This window comes from Siniperca chuatsi, linkage group LG18 (assembly GCF_020085105.1).
Source record: "Siniperca chuatsi isolate FFG_IHB_CAS linkage group LG18, ASM2008510v1, whole genome shotgun sequence".
NCBI lineage: Eukaryota > Metazoa > Chordata > Actinopteri > Centrarchiformes > Sinipercidae > Siniperca > Siniperca chuatsi.
In genome coordinates this window covers 19,831,136-19,844,270 of record NC_058059.1, presented here as the reverse complement: position 1 = coordinate 19,844,270, position 13,135 = coordinate 19,831,136, and the positions used below count along the sequence as shown (strand labels likewise).

The 13,135-nt window shown below is 41.0% G+C and overlaps 1 protein-coding gene across 12 annotated transcripts in view; it reads right to left on the bottom strand.

Annotated features, from left to right (window-relative positions):
* The window catches only part of vav2 (vav 2 guanine nucleotide exchange factor), a 196,130-nt gene extending 187,102 nt beyond the window's left edge, over nucleotides 1-9,028 (bottom strand). For 9 of the 12 annotated variants that reach the window (XM_044174769.1, XM_044174771.1, XM_044174778.1 and 6 more), the window contains exon 1: nucleotides 7,628-9,028. In XM_044174769.1, coding sequence (XP_044030704.1) covers nucleotides 7,628-7,831 — 204 coding nt within the window. In that variant the 5' untranslated portion in view covers nucleotides 7,832-9,028. The remainder of the gene's footprint in view (nucleotides 1-7,627) is intronic. The other 3 variants (XM_044174777.1, XM_044174773.1, XM_044174781.1) reach the window with 1 other exon arrangement.
* Between the last annotated feature and the right edge of the window lie 4,107 nt (nucleotides 9,029-13,135).

Genomic DNA, 13,135 nt, shown 5'->3' with positions numbered 1-13,135 from the left:
GACCAAACGCTGAGATTAAATTACCCCTGTGGGAGGCCTGGGTCGAGTTGTCTACAGTAGTCACCCCCCTCCCCATACTGGTCACAAACAGAGATTTCAGAATAGTAGGCTGGCATTTACCATGTCGTTTTCCGGTTCATACACTCTCTGTGATCTTATTTCCAACCTTGCAGAGCTCTTTAACACGGGGCTCTTAGTGTTATAAGCAGGGGCCGTTCTAGAGTCAGTGGAGGGCTTAGCCCTGAAATCTTTGAATGAGTCTTGGGCCACACTGTGATCGATAAATATTGCAATATCAATAAGCGCTATGTAAAAAAAAAAATATTATTATGATTTTTATTATTAATATTACTTCAAACACACAGTTAACTGTCAAAAACAGCCCTTGCCTCCTTTAACATACGGGTGACAAATTAAAGGAAAAACCAACATGAAGGGTCTCAGTGTGGAGTCAGGCCACCACGAGCCTCCAGAACAGCTTTAGTGCTCCTTGCCAAGTCTGTGGAACTTGGAGGGATGAACACCTTTCCTCCACAAGATATTCCCTCATTTATATATACACACACCACATTTATTTAATCAGGCAATATCATTGTGATCAAGATCTCTTTTGCAAGAGAGACCTGAGTACAGCAGATAAAAAAAAACACAGTCAGACATAACAAAAGGACACGTGAATGAACAAATTGAAACATGCTATATTTTAAACAATGTATGAGTAATTCATCCTAGCCTGTAATGTGACTGAATTGCTTTTTTATATCACTTCATTGATTTAAGGTGGCATACCTTATGGAACAATATATTCAAGAAGAAAAATAAGCATAATTAGAAAAGTCACCAAAGCGCACATTAGACTAAGTATAATTAGCAACTCCCAAATTTTATGAAAAAAAAAAAAATGCTCAATCCAGTTTTGAACAAATATTCCAGCAACTCTGTATTTGAAATAAGAGCTAATAAATGAACGGTTATTATCAGCTGCCACTCGTTGTTTGGGATCCGGAGGAGGTGCAAGTCAGGTGGTCTGCAGGTTGGACTATTGTTGCCGGTGACAACTTCACTGCTTCCGTATCATCAATATTATCATTACCAGGGACGACAAGGCGACGTCTGTTACGTCATTCGGCTTTCTGAGACATTGTAATATCCAGGACTTGCTTTCTATGTTTTATAATCAGTCTGCATGTAGACACACAACGGGCGCACACAAAATGGACTGCCATCTGTAATACTATGGTGAAGTTACCAATTTACAAACACTTTTTTTTTTTTCACTCCGACCATTCCGTTTAAAACACACTGGTTTCCACGCAGCTATTATCTGGGTTTAATACCAAAAACGCCCCACATGAAGAGTAAAAGGGGCTTTGCTGAAAACAACTGGGGCTTAAGCTCGGTAAGCTAAACCTTGGCCTATGGTTATAAGCATGACCTACAGAGAACATTGAGTGCATACTGTGAGCACGTGACTGTGATCAAGACCGTATGAAACTGTGATTTGATCAGGGGTCTCAATGCATCCAGGAATTACTGTTAGCCTTGCAGAATCTATGACCGGCGATCAAGCCACTACACTTGTGCAGTTGACTGACAACAGAAACAGAAAAATATGTGAATAAGAACACTTTTGAGTGTATTGAAAGACAAAATAAGTGTTCACAAAGAGTTGGAGCTAGCTAGCTAGTACAGTCTGTCAAAATAATATCCTTTATTTTTTTTTGTCAACCAAAAACAGAGGAAGAAGAAAATATTTAAACCTGCTTTAATGATTACTTTTGACATTAACGTTAAATAAGATGGCTGTGTTATGAGAAAGGGTTTGCATATAGTGCCAAAATAACAGAGGACAGCACCCAACTCCGCAGCTCTAGGGAGCCTTGCAACCTCGTTTAGCTCTTTGTTTTGGTTTTACAGCTCATTTACTGTATGGTTCAGTCTCTCCTGTCCCAATAACACCATGAACGAACACCATTTCAAGCAGAAGAAGACAAGTTGTGTTGCAAACAAGTTGTGGTAAACCCAATGCGTTCTACCTGCCGTGCATCAAGCAGCAAACAGGAAAGATTAGCAGTTAGCTTCTGAAGAAAGCTGAACAGCTAGCAAGCTAAAGAGCCAGAGATTTTTTCTCAAAAGTTGGTTGACACCAAACCAGAACTAAATAGGTGAGTGAATATTTACTTAAATTCGCCAGGTGTCGAGAAACACAACACCAAGAAGATTCTAACGTTGCTTCATGTCTGCTGGTAGGCAACTGTTAGCTAACACGTTAGCCATAACAACTTCATAAGGCTTCATATGTTGGTGGCTGTGCATCGGTCCGTTTTATTTGACGTTTTCTGTCAATTAATGCGTTGACCATTTTTTGTCATATCTATGTGGAATGCTAATGGTTGGAACTTCATTTGACATGTAAACAGCATTTTCCTGATTACCCATGTTTCTGTACAGGCCTGCAAACTCCAGTGGAATGAAAAAGGTGACAGTTCTGAGAATAGGGCCGGACTTTGTTTTGCAACGCACTGCTTTCAGTGTTTCGCCCCTGCCGCTGGGCCAAACAAAGCTAAAGTAGTAGGCTTGTAGTTAAAGAGGAGCTAGACACTAAATTACTTTTTTTTTTCCACTGTACACATAATCACATAGATTTTTGTTGGCATATGATGGAGAGGGGAATTTTCCAACAAAATTCATATTGTGTGTAAAAAGCAGCTTTTTCTGCTCAAAATTAACTTGTGTGTGGATTTGAAAGTTTGGTTCAGCTGAAATTCATGGCCCCTCCCTAACCATGATGAAATAGGCAAGACTTTGACTCTGGTCTATTACATATGTTGATCCCCAACAAGGGTGCCAAATATTTTTCATTAAAGATGGCATATTTTGCTGAAAGGCATCGAATTTGCCCAAGTATGAATAGCAGCATAAAATTAATTATTCAAATCAGCTTCTGTTATTTGCCAGCAGCAGCCAATATTTCGGGTGGGAGCTGGACAAAGAGGAAGAACCTCAAGTGCTGTGAGTGGAAGCGGCAAGCTCTGTGTGAGATCTGGAGCCCTGTGGAGCACCGAGAAGCTCCACGAGAGCTCTGGGCTCAGCCAACAGTGATTCAGTCTGAACACAGGTACTGTAACATCTCACACACACACACACACACACACTTACAGACATACACATTACAAGCAAGTGCGCACACTCACTCACAAAGAAACAAAAGCACAATAGCACACACATACATATCTGCCTGAGTCATCCCAAAGGCATTCACAACTACCTCACTAACAGGAACAAAAAAAAAAAAAAAAAAGAGTGAGAAAGGCCAAGTGAAAAAAAACACTGCAGAACACACAAAAGGCTTAAGAGAGCACAGCTCAGTCTTGTCTTTCAGGCACAGCCTGAGGCACTGGATTCTTGATATGTACACTTTGAGTTGTGAAGCATCTCCAACCACCAGTGCTCATTAAGCATCCATTTACGACCTTGAAGTGAAGAGGAAAGCCTTGCCATCCGTTAAGGATACAATTGTATACAATTGGATTAATTTGACTGCCTAAATGAGGTTCATCTTGATAGCTTCTTTGCAAGAGGTACTTCGCCTCCTCTCCTGCCCACAATAAGGCAGATAAATCTGAACCCACAGTATACATGAGAAAACGCCGTCTCACAATTTTCAAAACATTCATTGTCCACACTGAAACACATAAAAATATGAAGATGGCTAAATCTCCTCTTCTTCTGATTATTCTGATTCTCCCTCATTTGGTTAGCAATTATCTGAGACCCACACCAAGAAACCATCTGTTACTATCTGTTTCCATATTACGACTGAAACTGTTCTTGCACATCACACCCCTACAGTTACTTCAGATGTCAGACACGTTTGGTTTACTGCTTTACATGTATTTACAGTTCAGTGCTTTATAATATAATTCATGAATATCACAATAAACCGTGTGACTTCCTCGCTGTGACCTGGAAGGGTGCTTAAATGAACATTTCCTTTTTGAGCCACCTGAATGCACATTTTCAACCATTATTTATTCAAGTCAGATTCTGCTGGGTGCTGGTTTTGCAGTTGCCTTCCTCATTTTTATACCATTATTATAGACACATTCACACCTGCAAGTCAAGCAGAGACTTCAGAAAGTCACCTTTCAGCTTCGCTCAAGTAGGTGCTAATTTGGTTTGTTTCTTCTTCAAGGGTACGATAGCAGTGCTGTTAGTATTCCACAGGCAGTCCAAGATTTTTCACTTCTTAATAGCAAATGTTGAATATTTATGAATTTGTTTGAATTACTAATTCTGATCATGTGGTGTATCCACAGTTACAGTTATATCCACCCTTCCATGTTCAATCCTGATGAACATCACAGTGGGCTGGATTGATCCCAGTATATAACTAGACAACCACACTCACATTCACACCTATAGGCATTTTATGGGCCACTTCACCTAACCTACATGTCTTTCGCCTGCCGCAGGAAACCCACTAAGGCAAATGATTATTTCCAATTGTTTTGTCTATAAAATGTCGTGAAAACCGTGAAAGGTCATCATAAATTATAAGTTCACGAAGTCCCCAGAGATTAAGCCTTCAAATTTCTTGTTTTGTTATTATTATTGAATGTACAACAGCATAAAAAAAACTGAATAACTGATGTCAGTTATTTTTCTGTTGATCGACTAATTGATTCATTTACTTTGCGTTCCAGCACTAAAACCACTGCAGACGTGCGGAGAACATGTAAACTCAGCACAGAAAGTCCCCTTTTGGCATGGCTGAGTTTGAACCCAGGACCTCCTTGAGCCACTGTGCTGGTACGACAAATCAAACAGACCCTTTACAGTCTCGAAATACTTGCCCAAATGCCCACCCGCAAACCATTAAAATCTCCAATCCTAAAGTTTATAGTAGAAAAACTATTGGTTGGTGGGTGCATTTAACATGTTGGCATTACGATCACAGTTTCAGTGACAGTGTTCACTTTCATCAAAAATGCCTTACAGTGACATACATACAGTATGAGTAGTCATAGCAACTACTTCCCTTTGAGCTCTACAGAATCTAAAACACAATGATGATGCACTGGAGCACAAACTGGGATCAATGCCAAAGTTTAAAGCATTATTGTGATTACAGCCTGTTAATAGCAGCAACTGAATAGAATTATTGAGTCACTTGAAACTCACTCTCTTTCACCAAAAGCCCCCTTCTGATGCCAGTCAAACAGCATCATAACCTTTGTTAACACCTACACCCTGTGTCAAACGTATTTGAGGATACTATGATTGTTTAACAGCGAGGAATATTCGGAGACAAAACTCAATTTCTGAAACTATTAATCTCCGTGCAAGTGGAGCCATTGGGGCTGAAGAGAAATTTCTGTCCTGAGCAAATAATGTAATCACTCGGCTTCACCTCCTCTTCATTTAGCTAAGCCACTGGCTCTGAGTGTTCTGAGTGTTACAGCACATGCGCCCTGACCTTTTCCTTATCATAAATCACATACTACTGTTCTGCTGCCAGGATTTTGTTTAACCCAATTTGTCACTGAGGACACCCCTTCCACCCTTACTGCAGATTCACACGGTGGAACTGGGAGCACGGGATTAGTGGGCGGATCAAAGCATGCCATCCAGACCTCTCTCTCATCTTGTAATCATGGAAGTCAGTAGCTTCTGGAGCTGATAAGTCGAGGCTACTGGTGGTTACTAGGCAAAAAAGAGAGAGAGAGAGAGAGAGAGACTAGAGCTGCAACTAACATTATTTTCAATGATTAATATGCCAATTATTTTTTAAGCATTTAGTCTATGAAAATACCAGTTACCAGTTTTCTCGCCTATAATAAGCAGATTTTTATTTTACTGTTGTGCTTTGTGGAGATATAATCCTGAGGCTTTGTGCTTTGATGTATGATTTGTCAGGGTATGTGTCAGTATTCAACTGGATGCCATCCCAAATAATGTAACAAACCCCCGCTCTCACTCTGTATTCTGCTGCTTGTTCAGGGTTAATCTATTAATCCAAATTGTTGTCGATTAATTTTTCTGTTGACCGACAACTGGATTTATTACTACTTGAAACATAAAGGAAAAGCAAGGAATATTTACTAGAAAGAGGCTACCAACAACCCAGAATGAAAGCCAGCCAGCCAGACAGACGCAATATTATGACAGAAACGGGTCACGGAAGGTGTGCCAAGAACATCAGACAAATGTTCTGTCAGAGGGCAATCGCTCTTGTATGATAGCTGTTTCGGCCTCTGTGGGCATGACAATGAGACTAACCGAACACATCCTGCATGCAGAAAACCATGATCTATTCACAGTGCCAATCCTCAGACTTCTCACCATACAGTAATGGAGGCTCAGTGGTACTTCAGACCAGACTTCAGGGTGAATAAAAGTCAATAGAAATGTTTGCCACAGAGCACATTTACTCCACTGCTGTGGTCATGTAAACTTCCTGTGGCACCCGACACTTCACATTGGCTTTGGAAACATGAATGAGCTGAAGAAGTTTAAATAAACTGAGGCGTGTGACGATCCAAACCTCTAATCGTACCACCATGTAGACTTATGTTTCGTTCGAGTCTAACTATACACCAAGACGGTTATTCCTCTTTGAGTTTCTCCGCAAAGGACTTACAGTAAACTTCAGTTCGTCTTTTCCCTCCTACTCTTCTGCGATACGACGTGGGTAACATTTAAAAGCAAATAATCCTCAGCTTTGGATTTAAAACTGTTACCGCCATACAGGCGGTGTTTACTAAATCACAAAGATTACCAAAGAAGAGAAGAGAACCAACAAACATGATGACTTTCAAGGATTTTTCTTTATTTGTCCAACTCTATATTTAACTGCCACACCCGCCTGCTTCTCCAGCAAGGTCAACAAAAGTAAAAGAAAACCGTTTCAAATGATTTAACCTAGAATTGGTTAAATGTTTTACTTTCTCTTCTTTTAGCAGGTTATTACATTTGGTCCCTTCCACTCAGACCTACACTGACTGGATAATACTAACAAATGTGATGATGTTGTAGTTGTCATTGCAGAGCTACAACTTCATTTCACCCACACATTTCATATTCCAAAAAGTTGCTGAAGTGCACAGAGAACTGAGACGTTCAACAATATTACACTTGTTTGTAGGAAATGAAACAACAAGCCAAGAAAACACAGTTCTAGAGACATGATCAACTTGAGGTCTGGCAGTCTGGCAGTCTGGCAGTAGGAGACGACCCCCCCCCCCTCCCCACCAGCACCTTGTTCCTTCTCATGCAAACCTGAATGGACCCTGCACTTGTTACCTAGCACCTACTGTATGCACCATGAACATCTGCTGTATTATCACAGGTATACTGTTAGTGGATTTGCACTGGGCTGGGGCCAAGAAGTGGGCTTGTTGTGACAGGAAGGTTTCTGGTTCAAATCTGTAGACCAACTTCCCAAACAACCAAGGCAATGCATAGAACATGTCAGTGGCCGGTGGCTGCCCTGCCAGTCCCAGTGTGTGAATGAGAAGCAGAGCAGTGCATATGCAGGAGTGTGTGCACAGTCACAAGACATAGCCTGGAGGTGTAAATCAACCCATCATCTGCTGGTTTGAAGTTTACACCGAGCCCGACTCACCTGTGACATCTGGGGTCTGAAATTGATCTCCTTCAGGTCCACTGATCCCGGCGAGAGGTTGTGCAACATCTGGCACAAGAGCACCCCGTCTCGCAGGGCCTGTGCCAAGTCGAAGACGGCCGCCGAGGGCCACACGACCCGGTGGTTCGGGGGCAGGACCTTGCAGTCTATCAACCACCGCCCGCATTGTCTCCACTCCTCCATATCGGCTCCGAAACCTCTCCTCACAAAGTCACCGAGTCCTCGAACTGGTTCGCAGCGGGCTGAAAGCGGCGGTTCACGGCGCACAAGCAGGCACTACGGTCGGTTCCCTACCTGCGCCGGATGTCTTAATCATTCACGATCGGCTCGATAATCAGGCAATTTCACAACTGTATGTTAATCGCAGTAGGTCACCGCACTATATCCCCATCCCGGGCGCATGTCAGCTCTGCTGTCTCCACCACATGGAAATGATGAAGGCGTGAAAAAGACTAAAATAATAACACCGTTTCAACAGATCCAGTTCAGCAGACGGCGGCGATGTAACCAGAAAACAGAGACGTGCTATGGGAATTTTCTTCTCTTCATTCTTAAAAACTTTTCTTAGCATATCCAATCCAGAAGGCGTGAATGAAGGCTTACAATAGTGACTAATATAACAGCTGGATGCAGCGGTTTGTCATGTATCGACTCCACTAATGTCTCACATTTCAGTGAACCAAACAGCACAGCCTGCTATACAATGTGGAAAAAACAGCGTTTCAAGTCTGTTTAGTTGATGAAACAAAGCCGCCTACCACCTAGAGTCACCTACCGCATTTGCATGTTACGTTTCCTCAGAAGTTAAGCGTCAAAAACAAGAACTTTCCGTAATTTCCAAAGCAAACAATAAAGAAAAAGAGATAACACACAGAGCAGTCTTTCTACAGCGCCAGGATCACCCTCTTCCCACAACACAGTCTAAACAACGCTCTCCGGCAGCGGAAACATGTCCAGGGGAAAAATATATATCAGTGTTTACATTTAACCGGTTAACGTTACTTTGTTTGGCGCCTTTACGCACGCCTAAAATAGCGTTACGCGTGTATACAGCTTTGCTTTTCAGTGATTTCTAACTCCCTTCCGTTCGTGTCGGCTCTCTCACGTCTCCCTCTCCTCGTTTCCCTTTCGGACGGAGATGTTTAGCGGTCCCTACTCCCGGCCCGAGCTGCACAAATCCTGGGGAGAAAGCGTCCAGGCTTCTCGCTCGGTGTTGACCCAGGAGGTTGAACGAGCTCGCACGTGCTGATTATCTCGTGCACAAGATAAGAGTTAAAGAGTGTGTTCACACTTTGTTAAAGTGGCTCGATGCTCCAAGAATGTGACTTTCAGGGAATATTTTTGAACTGGGGGTTGTGGATGCGCCCTCTGACGGATGAAGCGTGCACTGCACGGGCTACTGAAACAAGATGATGATTAAAGGGACTATTCACAAAAAAAAAAAAAAAAACACAATTGAATTAATTTTCTGCCGTAACTGCAGTGTGATCTGTTCATAATGACAGTTTTCATGTGGTTATATGAGGTTAGGACATATTGCATAAATAAATGGGAGCTTAATGCAGAGACAGCATGATACAATAAGTAAAAACATGAAGCTACATATTGCTCTGCACAGCCACATTTTTAACAGAAAGGCAGCATTACAAACTGGGGGCACAGAGTCTGAAAGACATTTAGCAGGAAAGAGTGTATAACTAAAAGACACTATCGAGTTGCATTATGGGAAATATGCCTTGATTTTTACCTTTTATTTTAAATATTATCTCTTGCAAGTCCCAACATTATGTGCAATACGAAATTGCTGGAGTGCCCCTTTAATGTATTTATGAACCCCACCACCACACCCACACACACCCTCAGATACAAACCACTCAGAATACAGTTACTCATGGGCCATGCCTGAATGATTAACATAAAATTCTGATATTTGGACTTGATGTGTATTAATAGGACAACTGCCATGTTTATGGCTACCACTGAGAGAGGTGAGCTAAACTGTTAACAAAATTAGACTAAACATGTATTTAACCTTTATTTAAAGGGTAGGTGGGCCGAGCATACATGGTCTTTTACAGCAACATCATGTTAGCAGTTACAATAATATGACAGAAATGAAATAGTGCCAGACGGATTCGTTAAAAAGAGTATAGGCTCGGTGAAAGCAGCCGCTGGCAGGTAGAGGACGATTATTAAGAACAGGCTTGAAATGACCGAGCGGTATAGGTGTTTTGATTTTTAGGTGAACTGTACTAACAGTAAAAGCGATATTTTCTAGGTCAGTTGTTCTCATATATATCACAAACTATATAAGATAATTGTTCAATGTATTCTCAAGGGGAGAGCCCTGTGGTCTTCACAATAATACACATTTTATTTGAATCAACTAACAATGTGAAAACCTATTTATTCATAAGGTAAATATATTATGTTTAGTTTTTTGGGGGGGGGATTAAAGTAAGATTCAGGTTCAGTTAAATTGTGATATATTAATCTGTGTGGCAGAGTATCATAAAAACACACCACACAAACCACTACATTTACCACGGTTGGAAATGCCCTCCATACTCGTCTACTGAAAAAAGCAATTGGCTTGTCTTGACTTGTTCCATCATACCTGTTTTTTTGGTGATGAAGTGGCATATTTCATACCTTGTTTGTATTTTCACCAATAGGAATTTTTTCACACAAGACATTTTATCATGTCACAGTAGGAAAAGCACAGGTGTAAGTAGTAAAATGAATGATGGCTGAATTTCATTTAGCAGCTTAGTTTCAGCGTTCTGGTATTGTGCATGCTGGCTCAGTGTCACCCCATCATGGTTTATTGGGGAAACTTGAATAGAATGGAGCCATCGTTAATGTTATTAGTAACACTTGTGCTTTTCCTACAACGATGGAAGTGGAGTGGAAATGTCCTCTGTGAAAAAGGCCTATGACAGTTTGCTGGCTGATGTAGGCTATTTTCTAAGTTTTACAAAGACTGATTTAAGTCAACAACATGGCTTCACACAACCTTAAAGGGACAGCTCACCCCAAAATCAAAACTACATATTTTTCCTCTTACCTGTAGTGCTATTTATCCATCTAAATTGTTTTGGTGTGAGTTGCCGAGTTTTGGAAATTTTGGCCGTAGAGATGTCTGCCTTTTTTGAATATAATGGAACTATATTGCACAGACCTTGTTGTGAGCAGTTTCATGTAGGAACTATTTTCTTTCTACCGATAGTTCCTACATGAAACTGCTCACAACAAATCTGTGGATTATCTTGAGTAACCGGGTCATGATTTCTGGAAAGAGACATTGCTGTTGAGTTTTTCAAATGTATTTTTTTGGTGCTTTGAGCACCACAAGCCGAGTGCCACATAGTACCATTATATTAAAAAAATGCAGACATCTCTACGGCCGATATCTCCAAAACTCGGCAACTTACACCAAAACAATCTGGATAGATAAATAGCACTACAGGTAAGAGGAAAAATATGTATTTTTTATTTTGGGGTGAACTGTCCCTTTAACCTCTCTGTAAAGTGAGATAAATTGCATTAAAGCTGCTATCATCAATATTTGTATGTTAACAATGGATCAAATGACTACGACTGTGCAACTCCTTTCATGTAGTGACACAGAATTATCACCAACTGTGCAGTTCCCTTCAGCTCTACAGAGCATTTCAGCATCTTTCAGCTAATTGTTTTTGTTTCACTGCCAGCAACTTTACTTGGTTGACTCTCACCGCTCTCATCAGCATCATTTTCAGACACAGGAGGCAGCTGTTTTTAGCAAAAAAGCTGGGGAAAAAAACACTAACTGCCCAGCACCAAATGGCAGACAGAGTTAGCAACTATAGCTGCTAAACATTGTGGGGCATTTAGCATCTAAAGAGCCATATATTTCCCAGAGGAGTTGGTGGCGGGTAAAACAGAGCTAAAAGGAAAGTGAATATTGGACTTAGATTCATCAGATGGCTAGAAACACAACTTAAAATGAATGCTAATGTTGCTTCATTTGTGCTTGATTTGTAAAGCAACCGTTTTCTAACAAGTTTGCCATATCAACCTAAAAGGTTATTTCAGTGTTGAGTTCACGGCTTGTTTCTGATGCTCCCAAGTGGCCGAAAAATGTATTAATGCAAGTTTAAGCTAACATTTCAGCTTTAAGCTAACAGGTCAAGGCTTCATTTACTTTAATGGAAAAAAAATCTCTTTTACCCCTCTTTGTTCTCTCATTCTCGCTAGATGCAATCATCTACGCACCTTGATCCCTGATGCCCTCTATAACTTGTCCATGTTGTCTGTGAATATTGATCCAATCCCTGGCCACTATCACTCATAACAGCTTTTTGTTATTCCTTTTTCTGATTGTCTTCTGCTGTTTGGATACTTTGGGTTTTATTTTATTCACTTCTTTAATTTTGCACTTCCCTTGTTCCTTTCCCAATCTCTCTCCTCTTTCTTAGACTTCCCAATGTAAGTCCTTATTAATAAAATAATCACACTTCATTGAATCACTTCATTGTCATTAACATCAATATGCCACCTGTTTCTTGTTAAACCCTCTTTGTCATGTCTCATTACTTTCTCAACTCAGTCATCATTGTTCCTTCCCAAATTCAAATTTCCACAGGGACGTAATACAATTGGCTAATTTATCTCCAGGTATAAAATAGAGCAGCACGGCAAAGTCTGGTGTTCTGCTCTTCTTTTGTATCTGAAAGAGGGTGTTTTTAAGATTGCAAAGCTGGATTTATACATAAAGACCGTATAGCCTACAAGTGGACACACTGAAATCATCAATATATTGTACTGGCGTTATGGCTTAAGGAAAGATTCAAATGGCAACTTGCAACTCTTTACTTATTTATGTCTTTACTGCTCGGTTTGGGACTGGCCAGTAAAAAATGGCCTCTCACCCAAATGTCACAACTCCATTGGATGTCAAGAGGGCGTAGAGATACAACACACAAGATGTTTAAGGAATGATGTAACAGAACTACAGTAGTGGAACCAAAAGGTTTAAAATCTTTTCACTCTGCAATTATCCAAAATATGAGCCCCTCAAGAGAAGGCCCTCCAGGTGGACAATCAATTGCTTAGCTGACATGGACTAGGTTTTCACTGACATTAAGCAGATCAACTCAGCTTCTCTGGCGCACCCACTCTCTGATGCACCTGTTGCCCTTACAACACCTCTGACTGCAGAGTAGGGGTTTTGTCTCTATAACTCTACAACAACAGCAGCAACTGTTCCCATGATGGCTGCCGGCCATCATTTCTGACCCAGATGTACAAGCCTGCAGTTCAATAATCACAAGCGTACAACTAATTGATGTCCTTTTTGACACAGAGTGTTTCATTCAGGGTCAAACAATTCAGGGTCTCTCACACCCAGGCAGGAAAGCCTTACCCATTGGTTGCAGAGTTTGCAGGGATATGGAAAGACATACAAGACTGGACCATGACCCAAATAGAGAGCCTGTAAGCAAC